We start from the raw sequence: 18647 nt of genomic DNA on the forward strand, positions 1-18647 counted from the left end.
CAAATAGAATAGAATTTTTAGAGGTGGTATTTTAACATACAAAACGATTGATGCAGTCTACCTTAAAGGTGACCTGCAGACCATATTTTTCAAAATTGGCTTCTGCCCTTTTTCACTTTGTGATGTATATTTTAAAGGCCTGAAGGATCTTAAGATTTTTTCCTGATTGTTTTTTTGGTTTAGAAATATCAGGAATGTAAAGTCTGTCTTCCCTGGCTTTGTTGTTGGACCAGTGGGAGGTATAATTGAAGGAGGTAAGGGCAGCATGTAACTACTGGCTTCGTTCAAGATCTTTTCCTCCAACTACCCTCTGACCAACCCACTGAAAAATATTAATCCTGGGAATCTGACACCTGCTGCCCCCCTATGCCCCAGCATTCCCAAGCTAGACATAAAAGAGAGAGAGGAATTTTTGCCTTAACTGCATAGCTGCTCTGCTGACACACTCTGCTTGTGCACATCATCATCAGGATAGCTGCATTCACTTCATCAGTAGGTATTGATGATGTCTGAAGGCAGGTAAATGAAACTGGCGTACAAAGGTGCCTTCAGAGCCAATTTACAGCAGCAAATGATGCTCAGAATGTATCTGATTCAAAAAAGAATGGTCTGTGCCTGTGGGGATTCTACCGCTACTCAGGAAACAGAATTTAGAAAATGAAAAATAACAAATTGAATCCAATAATATGTTTTACAATGTGTTTTTTTAAGAAAACCAAACCCAGATTGGTGTATTATAAACAAAATTTAAAGTAATTTTAATTTTCAGCCAAACTCTAAAACTTTTGTGACTGAATATTTTAGATGTGTGTCCAGGCAGAGTTCAAATTTAAGATCTTGTTGCCTAAGTTTAAAAATGATGACAAAAGTCAGTTAATTTCATCTGAGATTTTTTGTTTTAATACCCAAAAATACACAGTGAAATGTACCAAAACCCTGCTCTCTTTCTTGGAAGAGGCTTAGCTGGCCACAACGTTAGCAGTAATTCTGAGTTTCTCAGTGTATTGAATGCAGTCCCTTACATATTGGCCAAAAAATTGCAAACAGGAAAATGTGAATACAGGTTTTTATTCTAAACACTACATTTTAACAATAGGAAACAGTAGCATTCTAGTACTCCTAAATATTGAGCATATTGGCAACGGGGGGCGGGAACAGGGGTAATGAAATTATTATATTGTGGAAAACTTGCTAAATTCACTAATGCTTTTCCTTCTCTTCCTCCTTGTCTTTCTTTCTTAGACCGTAAAGAGGAAGATGAAAAGCCATCTGTTTCTGCTGTGCTGTCACTGGAACAAACAGCTGTAATTCAGGAGATGGTAAATCAAGATGTTCTTCCAAAACTAATGATCCCCAGTCCTACCAGTGAGCCACGAACAATGCCTGAAGACAAACCAGGAGCAATAACTTGTGGATCAGATGATTTGGAGGAAGAGGAGGAGGAAGAAGAAGAGGAGGAAGATGAAGAGGAGGTGGAAGATGCTAATTTACCTGAAGAAAGCCCTGGAAAAGAGCCTACAGCTATATGTGAAGAAAAGCTAGAATCTATGGAGGAACAAATAAGCATATCGGAAGAATCTCTAGAGAGCTCCCCGAAGAAAACACCGGTTGTAAAAATTCCTAAAGCAAAAGGTGTATCTAATGGTGACCTCCAGGAAACATTTATGTTTCCCTGTCAGCATTGTGAGAGGAAGTTTACAACAAAGCAAGGACTTGAACGCCATATGCATATTCATATATCTAGTGTCAATCATGCTTTCAAATGCCGATACTGTGGGAAAGCCTTTGGCACTCAAATTAATCGGCGAAGGCATGAGCGGCGTCATGAAGCAGGGCCAAAAAGGAAACCATTAACACTGACTTCGGCCCCACAATCTGATGATGTTGCTGATGGACAGACATTTGCAGATGACGGTCTTAAAGATGAATTAAACATTTCCAATCCTGTGCAAGACTTTGCAGTCTTGGATTCTGAGAAGGTCTCCCAAGAAATGTCAAATTCTACCCTTGTTGAGAACAAGGAACCCAAAGAATTGCATCCTTGCAAATATTGTAAAAAGGTTTTTGGAACGCATACAAACATGCGTAGGCATCAGCGTAGAGTTCATGAGCGTCATCTTATTCCCAAAGGTGTCAGGAGAAAAGGATTCATTCTTGAAGAACCGCAACTTCAAACTGAGCAGGCCCAACCAGCCCAGAGTGTGTATATAGCAAGTACAGAATTAGAAGAGGATGGTGAAGCCGATGACATATATATTATGGATATTTCTAGCAATATCTCAGAAAATTTAAATTACTATATTGATGGTAAAATTCAGTCCAACAGTAGCACTAGCAATTGTGATGTGATTGAGATGGAATCCAATTCTGCAGACTTGTATGGAATAAATTGTTTACTTAGTCCAGTCACAGTGGAAATTTCTCAAAATTTAAAGTCTACGCAAACACACATGACTGATCTTCCTAAGGAGCCTTCTAGTGGTGGAAGCAGTGAATCCAAAAAGAGGAGAACAACCAGCCCTCCTCTTTTACCTAAAATAAAAACTGAAATAGATCCAGAACCTATAACTCCTTCATGTTCGTTAAATCTTCCTCTTAGCATTTCAACAGCTGAGAGCTTAACTTTTCATAAAGAAAAAAGTGTTTATTTGTCATCCAAGTTAAAACAACTTCTTCAGACACAGGATAGTAATAAGATAACTCAAGCAGCAACTGAAATCCCTAAATTAGGTCCTTCTGCTACATCTTCACCCATTTTGCCTTCAGTATCTAGTAGGTTTAAAAGGAGAACCAGCTCTCCTCCCAGTTCTCCACAGCATAGTCCAGCGCTTCGAGACTTCGGTAAACAAGGAGATGGAAAAACCACGTGGAGTGATACAGTTCTAGGTTCAAAGATGCCAAAATTAGGAAGTCACAGCAACTCACCTGTATGGAGCTTTTGTGGGAGGGAGGAAAGACAGACTATGAGTCCTCTGAGTTTTGATGACTATAAAATATCTAAGGAATGGACAGCAACTCCAACCTTTGGTAGTGTGTGCAACCAGCAGCCATTAGATTTATCTAGTGGTGTAAAACAAAGGTCTGATGTCAAAAGCAAGACTCGGGTTCCTTGGGAATCAGTGTTAGATCTAAGTGTGCACAAGAAGCCATATAGTGACACTGAAATTAAGGAATGCAGAGAAAATAATTCAGTACAGCCAACATGTAGTGGTATTAAAAAGAAGAAACCAACCACATGCATGTTGCAAAAAGTTCTGCTGAATGAATATAATGGAACGGATGTAACTACAGAAAGCACACCAGATTTGACTTTGAATAGAAGCCCAAGTCCATGTAAATCATCAGTACCCCAGCCAGAACCTGATGTCGATCCTGGTCTGTCAGCACCTAGTGTTGAGTCCCCTTCTCATAATTCCCCTGCTTCCCCTTTACCTCAGACATCTGCTTTATCCTCCTTGTGTCAGCTGCCCCCTCTTCTAACGCCAACAAATCCTTCCTCCCCACCACCTTGTCCTCCTTTGTTAACACTTGCTACACAACCCCCTCCACTTCTTCCTACTGTTCCTTTACCACTTCCAGATGCCTCTGCCAGTGTCACTCCCACTCCTTCGTGCCCATCACCACTCTGTAACACTGGTACACAGTCCTCACTTCCAATCCTTTCACCTACAGTTTCTCCCTCTCCATCTCCTATTCCTTCTGTTGAACTTTTTACTACTGCTTCACCTGGTCCTCCAAACCTCTCCTCCTCCTCCTCCTCCTCCTCCTCCCCCTCCTCGACCTCATCTTCCTCTTCTTTCTCCTCTTCCTCCTCCTCTTCCTTTTCCTCCTCCTCCTCTTCTTCATCATCTCCTTCTCCTCCTCCTCTTTCAGTAGTCTCTTCTGTTGTTTCCCCTGCTGATCATCTGGAAAGTAGTCTCCCCATAATAGCTTTTAAACAAGAGGAAATGGAAAGTGAGCACCTGAAGCCAAGAGAAGATCCAGAGACTTCAAGTGAAGCAGATGTAGTTCAGGAAATGTTCAATAAAAGCTTTGTGTGCAATGTCTGTGAATCACCTTTTCTTTCTATTAAAGACCTAACTAAGCATTTATCTGTTCATGCTGAAGAATGGCCCTTCAAATGTGAATTCTGTGTACAGCTGTTTAGAGAAAAAACTGACTTGTCAGAACATCGCTTTTTGCTTCATGGAGTAGGAAATATCTTTGTATGCTCAGTTTGTAAAAAGGAATTTGCCTTTTTGTGCAATTTGCAACAACATCAGCGAGATCTCCATCCAGACAAAGAATGCACACATCATGAGTTTGAAAGTGGGACTCTAAGACCCCAGAATTTTACAGATCCCAGTAAGGCAAGTGTAGAACATATGCAAAGCCTACCAGAAGTTTCCTTGGAACCCTCAAAAGAAGAAGAGGATGAAGATCTAAATGACTCCTCTGAAGAGCTTTATACTACCATAAAAATAATGGCGTCTGGAATAAAGTCAAAAGATCCAGATGTTCGTTTGGGCCTCAATCAACACTATCCGAGCTTTAAACCACCTCCATTTCAGTATCATCACCGAAATCCTATGGGTATTGGAGCCACTGCTACAAATTTCACTACCCATAATATTCCACAGACCTTTACTACTGCCATTCGTTGCACAAAATGTGGGAAAAGCGTTGATAACATGCCTGAATTACACAAACACATCTTGGCATGTGCCTCTGCCAGTGACAAAAAGAGATACACGCCCAAAAAAAATCCAGTACCACTGAAGCAGACGGTGCAGCCTAAAAATGGCATGGTCATTATAGCTGGCACTGGGAAAAATGCCTTCAGACGAATGGGGCAACCTAAAAGACTTAATTTCAATGTTGAGATTAGCAAATTGTCTTCTAATAAGCTAAAACTAAGTGCATTGAAGAAGAAAAATCAGCTTGTCCAAAAAGCAATCTTGCAAAAAAAGAAATCTGCACAGCAGAAGGCAGACTTGAAAAATAGTGTTTCTGAGTCAGACTCTCACATCTGCCCCTACTGTAATAGAGAATTCACTTACATTGGAAGTTTGAACAAACATGCATCTTATAGTTGTCCCAAAAAACCCATCTCCCCTTCCTCTAAAAAAAATTCATCCAAAAAAAGTGGGAGCTTATCATCATCTGCAAGTGGCGATAAAGGCAACAACCAGCGCAGGCGAACAGCAGATGCGGAGATAAAAATGCAGAGTATGCAGGCTCACTTGGGCAAGACGAGAGCACGAACCTCAGGACCTGTACAGATTCAGCTGCCTACTGCATCCTTCAAATCAAAGCAAAATGTAAAATTTATACCTCCAATTAGATCCAAAAAGCCAAGTCTCTCTTCAGTGTTAAGGAACTCCAGCCCTGTAAGAGTGGCCAAAATGACTCACATTGAGGGGAAAAAAACTAAAGTGGTAGCCAAGAATAATTCTGGAATCTCAAGCAAAACATCCCAGAAACTACATGTCAGAATACAAAGGAATAAAGCCGTTTTGCCAAGTAAGTCTGCTGTGGCAAACAAGAAAAAGACAGACAGGTTCAGTGTAAAATCTAGAGAGAGGGTTGGAGGACCTGTCACTCGGAGCTTACAGCAGGCAGCTAATGCAGACACAATAGAAAACAAGAGAGAAGAGAGCAGTACAAAACAAGAACTAAAAGACTTCAGGTAAGCTTTTAGCTTCAAGTTTGAGTAAAACAGCCACATGTTGCGTACAAGCTTTTCAGTTCCCTGGTCTTTTTAGAATTTTCTCAAATTTAAGATAAAGAACGTCGAGCTTTGCAGAACTTGCAGCTGGATCTGTTGCTCAGTCATGCTGAGCTACATTGCACATACTTCATCTCTGCATTATGTCCAATCACACCATGAAGTATCATCCACAGAGAGATGAAACAAACGGAATTGGAAGGGCTGGCAAACATATTTAACAAAATTTGTATGTCATTGGGTAACATGACCTTGCTACAACATATAATGTGCAGTCAAACACTGTGATCATAGATTTAATACATAGTGGTTCTGTATGTTAAGAATCATGACTGAATTTCTCCATTATTTACCCAAATATTTTGGATCAGCTATTGTTTACGTACTGCCTTCATAACATAAAGAATAATACAAGAGTATAATGAAAAAATAAATAGAGATAGTAATAATACAAAATCTGTTAACTGCTTTCCTCAGTATATAATTAAGGGCAAAATGATCTACTCCACTTTTAGCTACCAGTTAGAATGGAAACTCATCAAGCCCAAAATTTGTCAACAAGTTGAGCCTGAGTAGAAGTATTCTCCCTTATTCTCCACAAAACATAGCAGAAACCTCTCAAAGGTTTTTGGGAGACTGGCTAACTCAGGCTTCCCCACTCTACATGGCATTTTCTGCCAGCAAACCAGTGGGGAAGTCCTGAGTGGAAATTCATATGGCTTCCTGGTCCAAACCTCTCAGTCCTTCCAGAGGAGTTGTGAGGTAGGTATTGACAGGGATTCATGATCAGCATGGTATCTAATGGATTCCTAGGCATATGTAGGTCCTAGGCAGATTGCACAAGAGTCTAGCCTTCTATAGGTGCTTCTGAGATCATTGGGAATTCCTGTGTATCTAAGGATATCCATTGTTTGGAGATCTCCTATGCTTTAAAGCTGTTCAGCCCCGTCCATCCTGGAGTAGATAATGTGGTGGTATATTTACAGCCTCAAGGCCACTGAGTTTCCCTGCTCAATACTACTTCAGTTCTTTTAGCAGTGCCTCCCTCTTTGGATGATTATAGTAAACATCAGATGTGATGGACGGAAACTGCCTGATCTTACATTTTTTTCTTCCCAAATTAACTGTTCCAAAATTCATATAGGGGAGAGAGCTGTCGTTTGTTTGTTTGTTTGTTTGTGTTTTGAGGGTGTTTTTTCTGGTTGCAGTACAGTGCTTGTGATTAAACAATAAAGCAGACCTTTAATTTTTAATGATCCTTTGGAGAAAGTACAGGTTTCAACATAGGCGCATAATTCCAATGGCAAAAGGGGAAATAGACTCCAGTTACTTTGAACTATAAACAAACAAAAAATCAATACACACACAAGAAAGAGAAGCAGAAAAAAAGTTTTTTGAATTTTTGTTAGCCGGTAATACGGAAAAATGTCTTCAAAGAGCAAGAGAAACCAGCTAGCCGTAATTTTCTCACTACATCAGTGTCTCTGTCTTGAAGAGAGGTCTGTAAAACTGTTTTTAGTAACCAAGGATTTTGCATGAGACATTATACTAAAAATCAGTAGAATTTGGAGCCAGAGATGTGTATCCTTGCATCCAGACTAATAATGTACATTGGGAAAAAAGTGATCCTTTGCACGTTGTTTCAAAGTGTTCATGGTGTGAATAAGGACTTACATAGAGTCAGCTTTGACATTCTGTCATTTCCCATTGCAGCTTGCGTTGCTGGCTGATCTTAAGGATAGTTCAGCTAAAAAGGAAGTTTGCTGTTTTGTTTTAGAAATATGCCTTTTTAAATTTATAACCCTGGATTTTATTTGCCTGCTTCTCCTTGATATTTCTGTCAAGAATCAAGGGTTTCTTGGCCTAATACATTAATTGATGCCCTACACACCAGACATCAGTCGGCAAACTTTGATTCTGTTCTGCACACAAGCATTTCTGTGTTTTTTCCAGGAAGTCTTAATTAAGTACTTTTCAAAGCCATCTGCTTCACTAAGCAATTGTTTGTCTTCAAGTTCACTTCTCACAGTTTGGTTTGTGTTTTCTTTGAAAGTATATTCAGTTCATAAGCAGCTTATACTATTATTTTTGTCATTTATCTTCAGTATTTGTTTCTTATTTTCTAGGAACCTCCTGTAAAAACAAAACAAAAATCCCTAAATGCTCAATTTAGGATAAGCACTACGAACATGGATGTGAAATCCATCAAGCTTGCGAAACCAGCTGAAACTGACTCTCAATCATAAAATGCAGCTGATTGCCTGCAGGCTTCTTGCTCCAATGTTTAGTGTCAGGCATATGTTTTCTTCATTGGTGTCTGATACACACGCTGGGCTATAGGATGTTTTACATACAAAGAGAAGGGTACTATTAATAAATAAAGGAAGGAAGCAATATGGGCTAAACTGAACAGAATCTGCTGCCACTTTACTGATAGCTCAGATTTCTGGTTTTGCCCGTATCTTGATGAATGGCATGCAAAAAGACATTTCAGCTTAAAACTTTGTAAAGCAGGTTCCTGTTTTATCAATAGTTCGTTGTGGAGTCAGGGATGACAAATGTTGCTGCACTCAAAGTATTTTTGTCATGTATTGAGTCTCCTGAAGCTTTTCTTTTAAATTAACTAGTGGAGAGGAACCTAGTGTGACAGAACTTTCTCCTTTTCTCCTTCCACCCCCACTTTTGTTTTTTTGTTTTGTGTTTTGTTTTTAAGTCTTTTAGATGCCCAGCATAGATGTGGGAAAACCAGGTTTGGGAAATTCATAAAATGTCCTATCTCCTATTTATAAATACAAATAAAACTTTCTTCCTATAGAAATGACATACTGGCACCAATTTCTGAATTCCATATAATTGGATACTGTGTACTATTTTATTAATAAACAGGCCAGAAACGGGGCTGTATAGGTGTATATTTTGAAAGATGAAATATATAATTACTGTAAAAGATCTGACACCTCATTATCTAATAACTTAAAAGCAACAAATTAACTTACTGTTCATAAAGAGCTCTTTGTGGAAATATCATTTCTCATGCATTTATACACCCTGCTGGATTAATGACTCAGTTGATGGAAAGCAGCTAGTTTCATCATGCACCCTCCCCCTCTTCTCCTCCCGCCCCCCCTTAACAAGTAATCTACCTCTTAAAATTTGTAGTTTAATACTTGTTTGGTGAATTTGTGCCACTTTCACTTTCACTATCATTCCCATTTTGTTACATTTCTGTTATGGGGACTTTATGTTGGAATATTGTATAAAGCATTTGTAGCAAGTTTAAAAAAAATAAAATATTTAAAATTATTTAAATTGTTTTGGACACTTCAATTGTATTATATGTGATTTACATTTTACATTAATTTCTTTTTGTTTTTGTTTTGGGTTGTTAATCTGGAGAGTGTGCCTGTATTAAAGTTTGCTTTTAGTTATATTTTCTTTTGTTGGAGAGTGATATAAAGATTATTCTAATGAAAACATTAAAAATTACAATTTGACATACAAATGGGGTTGTCCTTGCTTTTAAACATTTTAGCCTTGTTGGATATATTTTAAGTGCAGGCAAGCAAATGAAGAGTGGTTTTGTTTTGTTTTTCCTCCAGCATGAAATAAACGTTGGAAATCTCTCAGATGTATAAGATCTCTCTGCTGTTGCAAGCACTTAATGACCAGCTAGATGGGACTACCGTGGTACATTTTATATAACTGTAACCAATAAAGTAAACTTTTTAAAAACTTGTGAAGAACTTGCTTTTTGTAGCTAAATGTGGACTACAAGAAATACATCTAGAAGGAATTAAGTAAGCTTGCATCCTTTAGATGATAACACAGAGCTCAGCAAAGCAAATGTATATAAATCCTTCAGAGGGGTTTGTTGTTGGTTTGGATAAAATTAATACCTTGAAATAATACCACTACAAATGCAGGGGCATTAGACTTGTGTAATAATCAGTGAACTTTTGATTTTTTTTTGTAAGAGGTAAATAAAATATTCCATGTACACAATACTTAAAGTTTATGCACTGATTGTGTTCCTAATTTCTGAAATAGTTTATCACAAAACTAAACGTTAAGATTTATTGAACAATTCGGATTTTTAGAATGTTACATTCCAAAGCAAGGAGGAATTATGACATGCGTGATACTCAACCCAAAATCTTCCAGTAGCATAGCTGTTACAATTTACCAATTTAAGACCTGCCCACCTAGCATGACACTTAGTTTCATTTATCGTGGTTCAGACTGTAACTGACTCCACGCATCTGAAGAAGTGAGGTTTTTACCCGTGGAAGCTTATGCCCAAATAAATCGGTTAGTTTTTAAGATGCCACCAGATTCCTTGTTTTTGTGGATACAGACTAACATGGCTACCCCTCTGATACTTCTATTAAGTTAATCTTTATTCATAGACCTCTTAGAATATCCATCCTTAACACTGCAGGGGCAAATTAATGTTTTACAGTGCAGGAAAACATAGGACAAGATATCGTGTGATATTCTCTCATGATTCCTTTCACTGTGTACACAGACTTGCCATTGAATGATGGGAAATATCCAAAACTAAAGTCTATTATATGTCTGCCTATCCAAATAAATACCTTTATTTATTTGGATGAGATTCTCAGACAACTCCTTGTTTACTTCTTGGTATGGAAGTAAATACCACACCAAATATTTATTTTGTAGGCTTTGCTACCCATACCAGGGGTGCCAGTCAGGAGCAACTGGCATAGTTCTGCAGAAAACCCTGCGAAACACTTCATATTTTTAACATGTTTAAAATATTCAGGCTGCTCCCTCTGGTAGTATTCAAACTGTTTAAAAATTGTAAGGAAAGCAGGGCCTATCTGTGCTAAAGTACAGTCCCAATGAGGCTATGTTTTTTATGGTGATTTTGTTCTTGAACACTGTTTTATGCATAAAATCTAATTGCTGCAAATAAATTGTGGATGAGGAAATACTTTTAAAGGCATTTTGTATATGGCATAATGTTGTGCACTGTAGCTTGATGCCTTGATGTGGTCTGGACACTAGAATGCTGCAGTGAATCACTGTTAGTGCCGGTTACATTAGCAATTGTATAACTGTATTCAGTTGAATAGGATGTGACACTGTAAAATGTGTAATAACTGGTTAAGTTTTGCAATTTTTGGTGATTGAAAACATTTTGTTATTTATGCATAGTTACATAGCACACTCCAGGAAAATTAAGAAGTGTGAAACAAGTTTAGAAAAGCATCCTACACATTACATTAGATATTAGATCGAGATTTTTAAAAGTTGCCTAGAGACTATAGATCCATTTACCTATTCATTTGCAGTCCTTCCAACATTGTCACTGAAACTTCTTATCAAATGCTTATTTAGTGCTCAGACCACTTTCCTATTGGCAGTTGTTCACCACAATTTGGCACCTTGTGATCATTTTCAGCAGTAAGATCACCAGTGAATTAGTCACTGCTCTCCTGGTTTTGATGTTTTGGTAGAAGCTTCCATTGCCATTGTATCTTGCCTGTTCTGTGATTGTATCCTTTGCTCTGTAAGGCTCTCAATCTATCACCTTTCACAAACGCAGAATTCATACACAACATTTTCCAAAGGGAAAAGCGCAAAATAGCATAGATCTGCATTCCAAAATGAAATCTGATCCTTTTTCAAGAGAGTACAGGTATTACCATTGCTAAAAGAGGTGACAGTAAATAGAACGTGCTCTTCAAAGCAGCTCTTTTCTCCCAGATAAGCAAGTTTACATTTACCATTGCATCTCATTTATGTAATTGACTACTCTGTGGATTTATATAACCATCACTTTATGATCTGATCGTGGATGGAACAATGAAGGTGGTTGAAATATCTGGACTCAGGGAATGAAAACATGAAGCTCTTCCTAGAGACTATACCTGACGTGTTGGTAAGATGAAGTGAGAGGTATCAGCTTAATATTTAATACATGCTCTGGCACTGTAGTCTACCCTTCTATGGAACTAGTGAGTTAGTACGTCTTTTCCACCTCTTTTAACTACTATTATCTTCTAGACTAGCAGGAGTAGACATTAGTCCTATAGACTAGGACTAGTAGTGTAGGAAACAATGCTGCCATGGCAGGACTGTGGATTAGCTCTCATACTATCTCTAACATCCTTTTATCAACTGCCCCAGACAGCCAGTTCAGGAAGCTGTTGCAAACATCTTGATTAACGCCTGAGAGCTCACCTCAGTGAAGTTGCCCGGCCTCACAGACAGACCAGGTGATCTGGCCTGACAACGGGGCTCTGCCCCACAAACCCATGCTGGCTGGGAAAGTCCAGTGTGTCTCCTAAGATGCATTTGATGTGTTTATTCTGAAATTAAGGCTTTGTATATTAACACCAGTTTCTACTGCTATATTTTGTGTGTCAGCTTTTCCCGTTGTGAGCCCTTCTTTTAAAGCCAGTGGTCTAATTTGAGTGTAAAATATTACTTGGCAGTAAAGACATCTTAAAGGTTCAGACAAACAGTTGTTAGTAGTTTTAAAATGTTGATGGGAAATTAATGTGTAATTTTTCTTTTTAACCATAAAGTACAGAAAGGATTAGTAATTTCTTATCACTCTTGTTTTGTTCCTGGATGAATTTCCTTAAATATTTGGTGGTCTCTCATTTCCAAAATTTATTGCAATTTCCCATTTTATTTTTAATTCCAGATTACATTTTCAAAAGTGAATTTTCGTCAGATCTGAGATCTAGCCCTCCTCTTTTGATCTTCGGATCTATAGGCAGTCAGGAACTAGAGAGATAGGTGGAACAGTAAAACCCCTCAGAGTTACGAACACTTCAGGGATGGAGGTTGTTCTTAACTCTGAACAAAACATTATGGCTGTTTTCAAAAGTTTGCAATTGAACATTGACTTAATACAGCTTTTAAACTTTACTATGCAGAAAAAAGTGCTGCTTCCCCTTTGTTTTTTTAGTAGTTTGTTTAACACAGTGCTGTACTGTATTAGTGTGTGTGTGGGGGGGGGGGGTTTGTTTGTTTTTTTGCAGGGGAGGGGTGTGTGTCTGCTGCTGCCTGATTGTGTACTTCCAGTTCCAAATGAGATGTGTGGTTGACTGGTCAGTTCGTAATTTTGCGGTTCTACTATATAAGAAAACATACATAGAAAAGAATGTATGTATTTTATGTGTCCTTTCACCTGTTAAGGAAAATTCATTTTTTGCCCCCACTAAACACAAGAAAATTTGTGTATCCTTCAAACTTGGAGTGGGGTAGATGTCTTGATTATTTTATTTGTTTGGATTTTTTTTGTTGTTTCAGTTAATTTAATAGATGTTCCTTTGGAGTGCATGAGCTCATTCCCCAAGGTTTTTTGCAGCTTGTAAATATGACAGTCAAAAGTTTTCTTTTTCTTAGTCCCATTTTTTTTGTAGGTATCGAAAGCTTAATCCTAAAGTGCACCAGAGCTCTGTCAGAGCATCCTGATGATTCTCTGCATTATGTCATGGGGCTCGCACACCAGAAAGGGATCGCTCAGGAATCTTCAGTAGCCTGTGAATGGCAGCTTTAAAGGCCCCACCTGCTACCAACAGAGTGGCACGAGCAGCAGAATGCGGCTATAAAACTGATGGTTCTGGCGGTTAGGGACTCCACTGGTGACCCAGAGCTGGTATGATAGTTGTATGTACCTCCCCAGTTTCCCTCCATGTAAAGGGTGAAATTCACCCATTCAGAGTGGCTCTACAGACTCCTTAAACCTGATGAGATCTTAAATGGGGCTTTGTGCATTCCTGTTACTCTGGGGCAAATTGCACCCTGAATGAATAGCTGAAAATATTGGTGGACAAGAAATTATCCAGCCCTTTTTTCAATCCAGCTACGTCATTTTATTCCGTGACCATCTCTGGTATTGAATTTCACATGCTGTGTATTGGGTTGTGTTCTACACTCTCATTACATTCATAGGCTAAAATTCACCAAAATGTTAAGTAGGCTTCACAGAGCTTCCACACTGAATAAAGAAATCGGTGAGGGAAGGGGGTTTAAATCTTACCAAGGTGTTTATTCTACAAGAAAAATTAGCATAATCTTTAGTGTTTATAGTCCTATTCCCTTATTTATTTTAAACCAGTTTTTTGTTTGTTTGTCTGTTAATGGGCCTATCATCCTGATTAACCATAGGGTACTTCTGTGCTGCATTTTGATATTACATGTCTTGTTAGCTGCAAGTAATAATATGCAGTGTGTAACCTTACAGTGAGCACTTATTTTGCATTATTGTGAGCCAGAAAAGATCCATGTTCCTGAATTCATCCCTCTGTAATGTTATGAATCTAAGTAAGTTGTGCACAGGATAGCTTGTGACAGCCTATTAGTTCTGTGTTTGTATTCTCTTTAGGTTTCCATACCACACCCATCACTACATACCTGAACACTTTGCAGAGTCAGCAAATTAAGCAGAAAAGCTAGCGTCTGTCAGTTGGAGTTTCCTCTGCATTTCTGTTCGTCCCCATGGGAAAAATGCATGTATAGTACTTTTTTAAAGTTAATGTGCTAGTGGTGGGGCTGGGGAAGTCAAGTTAAAAATTTGATTATTTGTCTAATAGTATTCGAGCCCCCACCAAGAACAAGGTCTTATTCTGCTAGTTGCTGTACGTATGCAGAATAAGACAATCTCTGCCCCCAAAGAGCTTGCAGTGAAAATAGCCAAGAGAGCGGGAGGGAGGGGGAACAGGCACAGAGGTCTGAAGTGACTTACCCAAGGTTACACCTGCAGGTCAATGGCAGAACCAGGATTAGAGTCTAAGTTCCTTGATTCCCCAGTGCCCCTTCAACTGCATTTAGGCCAGAATGTAGTGATTTTAGTAATGTTTGGTTCTTGTGTGGGTGAATTCTATGGCCTGGGATTAACCTCAAGAAGGTCCCATCTCCGGCACCAGCCCTGATGGCGCACAGTTTTGTTACTGAGCTGGGTCACTGGCAAGATCCTGGAGACGGAGTTGACCTTTTAAGTATTCTTAGCCCAGATCATTTAGCACTTTGGACAATAACAAAGCAGGGCTCTATGAGATGTCAGTGTATGCGGGGAAGCCCCAGGGTGCTGTGCTTTTGACAGTCCGTGTTGCTGAAATTGTGATGTTGCATTCTGCTCTAGTTGCAGTTTTCTTATGGCTGATTCAAGCCCAAGTAAACTACGCTGCCATAATCCATCTGGGAGGCCATGGCGGGCCTGAGTGTTGTGCCACAGTGTTCTAACCACTTAGCTAAAGCTGGGCTTTCATTTAGCAGCATCCTCCTTTTACCACTGCTTAAAGAGTCCAGAACTGCTAAACTGCAGGCTGTTTTGAGCTGTTTGAGTGGCATATAAACCAGGGAGAAATATCTATTTTACTTTGTGTGGTAAAGCAGTCATGATAGGGTTAACTGGGTTAGCCAGAATACTGTGGGGTAGTCATGGTTCAGTTTTTGTGGGAGTTACACAAAGAGGGAGCGAGTTATGGTGCAATTAAATAGAACAGCAAGTTCCCAGCCTGTAGACCTGTGAACAGACTTGGTTTTGTTGCACTGAGTGTTCCGTTACAAACATATGTCCCTAAAATAAATTCAGGCCTAAATTACCAAGGTGTGGGCCATCCGCAGCTCCCATTGAATCAGCAGGAGCTGGAAGTGCTTGGCACCAATGAAAATCAGGCCATCAGCTTGTAAAATGACCTTGAAGAGGAAATGCACCCTAGTTGATAAAGCCATGGATAAGAAGCTGGGATCTTGGGTTCTAATCTCAGCTGCTTAATTACTGACTCCCTGTGCAACCTTGGTAGGTCATTTGACTTTCTGTGCCATGGTCTGCTCACTAGGGAAACTAGGTAAAACGGAGGATCTCACTGATGACCAGGAGCTGCAGCTGACCTGACCTGACCTTTGCATGGTAAGTAAATTATAAAATGCAGGGTGTATTAGAGAATTAGAATTAAAGTCTTGGAAGTAATATAAAATTTTACAGCACAGCTGAAAAAATAAGAGATCCTAGAGCTTATAATAAAGCAAAACAATGCATTAAGGCATAACTATTTAGGATCACCAGTGTCCCATATTTAATTCTAAGAGAAGATTAATGCTTATTATAAACAAAAATTAGGATATTACAGACAATGTTTTTGAGCCTTAGGCTGGGATTTGCAAAAGCACCTAAGTGTTAGGTGCTCAAATTCCATTGAAATTCAGTTGGCATCAGGAGCCTGATTTTAGACTCCTTTGTGAATCCCAGTCGGAGTATTAACTGTGCCCACATTAGGGGGGTGCTTTGGTTTAACTATCAGTACAAAACCTGTGTGTAGATGAGTAAATAGATCCCTTTATAAATTCCAGCCTCAGTGCCTAAAATTAGGCTTCTAACTCCATATTTATGCCCCTATACAGAAAAGCTGTGTGCCTACACTTTCCATTGAAGTCCACGGGGTCTGCAGAAGCTGAGCACCTTTGAAACTCTGGCCACATCTATTAAGGTGCCCAAATATTTTTGTTGTTTCAATTTTAATAAAAAAGATGTGAATACAAAGCTACACGTCAGGGATGGGCAACCGGCAGCCCAGCAGCTGCATCAGGCCTGCCACAGCTCAGCTCGGGGCAGGGAAGCTGGTGGCATGAGGCCAGGAGGGAGGTAGGGTGTTAGGGTGGAGGGGCTGCTTGATTGCAAACAGGCATCACATGATGTGGTGGTGAGAAGCAACAGTCTGAAATAAGGGACCAGGCCCAGTCCTGTGGGACAGGAGCTGCCGCTGCAGGCTGAGTGTGAGGTGGGTTCGCTTTCCAACCCCGCTGTTCCAGAACCTGCTACCCCTCAGAGGCAGGACTTGACCCAACCCCACCCTAGCTTGTGTCACACCCCCTGGGAGGACCCACCCGCAACACACACCCCAGCCTCCCAGAAGGTTTTAGTGGATGTTGTGGTCCTCTGCTACCTTATAGCTGCCCATCCCTGTTCTAGGTATCTTTAATACATAATTTATACAGCAAAATCCCAACAACATTAAAGTACTCAGAAAAGGAATTATTCCATCTTACTACCTTCTAAAAAGAAAAAAGCTCCCCTCTACCCTTTCATCATTCTACGGAGCGTACTCAACCCTCTCCAACAGATGTCTTTTGCAGCCTGCCTGGAAAGTCACCAGATTTGGGCTATTTCAGATTTATATGATTGAGAAGCCGAAATTTAGGCACACAGATTTGGAAATATTTGTCAATGTCAAGTAACTTCTTCCAGTTGCTTAAATTTGATGGGCATTTTACTGCCTTGTAATGTTACCCATGGACAGTGGGTGGTAGGGAAGAAAGCGCATTCTTCTGGATTTCACGGATCCTCTGGACTTGTTAAATTGGAGAGTGTGAATTTAGTGTGGCATTGCATCAATGTCAAGTTATTTAATTACCCTTCCTAAATTCAGGGGAAAACCTTTCTCACTGAGGTCACTTATCAATTGTTGCATTCATTGATCAGAAATCATCCCAGGGGCTGGCTAAATGATTTGAACAACCTGATGAATATACGGGTTCAGTTGGAAGTAGATGGATTTGTCATTTCAGAATAAATTCCTGGAATAATTGCATGCAATCTATTCATAAAACTGTCTAGGGAATAATACACATGGTCTGAAATGAAATATGAGGAAATAAATCTTTTTAAAGGTTCTAGCAATGATATAAACCATGTTTCAGTGCATGTGTTAGTCATCTAAATTGATCATGATATGAAAAGCAAATAGGCTTTTACTTCTGGAGTTGTTGGTGTTTTAAGTTCGGGGAAAGTTCTGTGGGCTGCATTATACATAAGGTCAGACTAGATGATCACATAATCCCTTCTATGAGCTAAAGTTTTCTGACCTTCTAAAATGCTCGTTTTCTTGGTATGTGTGTATCGTTTAAACAGTGCGCCATCACTCTGATACGAGGGATGGAAGAGCATGGTCTTCAGCTGTATACGACCTAATAGCTCCATTATCCCTATCTAATATGAATGAGTGATTCTCAGACTGTTTATCTTGTGGAGCATTTAATTAATATAGGTGTGGTCATAGGCACTGACTTCCTCTCTACCTCAGAGGTGTTTGACCTCTGCCCCAGGCCCCACCTCCACTCCACCCCTTTCCCCAAGGTCTCCCCTGCCTCACCTCTTCTGGCCCCACACTGCCTCTACTCACCCCGCCTCTTTCCACCTCTTCGCTGAGTGTACCCCGTCCCAGCTCCTCCTCCCCCCTCTCTCCGAGCACCTCCTGCGTGCCACGGAACAGCTGATGCACAGTGGGCAGAGATGGCGGGAGAGAGGAGGAGGAGTTGATTGGCTGGACTGCTAGTGGGAGGCGCTGGGGGGAGCTGGCTGCTGGTGGGTGTTAAGCACCTGCTAACTTTTTTTCTGTGGGAGCTCCAGCCCTGGAGCACCCATGAAATCAGTGCCTATGAGTGGGACTGGGAGCTCTATGTATTATTCAGGTTTCCTGACACTTCCATTAAAAGATGCTATTTTCAGTTGCTTATAATTTTGCCAAACTTTAACCACTTGGGCAGGAATTTTCCATACTGATTGTGTCTCTCAGGCTGAAATAGTGGTTCGTTTTTTGGGGGTGGGTGGGAAGGGGGGGATTCAGCCAAAATAGCTCAGCCATTTCCAAGAGCAAAGCCAGGGGAAAGTATGGAAAAGTAATTCTATTTTGCTCTTGTTAAAAAGTGTTTAAGACCTTATCTTTGAACAGGTGTAGCACTCCCCATGCTTTGGAGCAGGGACTTGAAATTTGGCAGAGGGTGTGGCCTTTCTGTCAGAGATGTGCCTTTTGCCATCCCCAAGAAAAAACACCTGGTTTCGACCAAGTTCTAATCCTTTGAAAAAAATCAGTTTGCAGATGCTTAATAGAGACATGCTAGAGCTTAGCAGATAAAATCTTTCCAAGTGGGAGAGCTCTGTGTGGTAGCTTTAAAGATT

General features: G+C 39.9%; 1 protein-coding gene across 9 annotated transcripts in view; it reads left to right on the top strand.

Moving 5' to 3' along the window:
* Positions 1 to 9439, top strand: part of PRDM2 (PR/SET domain 2) — a 99852-nt gene extending 90413 nt beyond the window's left edge. For 8 of the 9 annotated variants that reach the window (XM_075060351.1, XM_075060355.1, XM_032775370.2 and 5 more), the window contains 2 exons: positions 1243 to 5668; positions 7834 to 9439. In XM_075060351.1, the coding sequence (XP_074916452.1) occupies positions 1243 to 5668; positions 7834 to 7846 (4439 nt within the window). In that variant the 3' untranslated portion in view covers positions 7847 to 9439. The remainder of the gene's footprint in view (positions 1 to 1242; positions 5669 to 7833) is intronic. The other variant, XM_032775371.2, reaches the window with a different exon arrangement.
* The last annotated feature ends 9208 nt before the right edge of the window (positions 9440 to 18647 follow it).

Source organism: Chelonoidis abingdonii, chromosome 23 (assembly GCF_003597395.2).
Source record: "Chelonoidis abingdonii isolate Lonesome George chromosome 23, CheloAbing_2.0, whole genome shotgun sequence".
Taxonomy (NCBI): domain Eukaryota; kingdom Metazoa; phylum Chordata; order Testudines; family Testudinidae; genus Chelonoidis; species Chelonoidis abingdonii.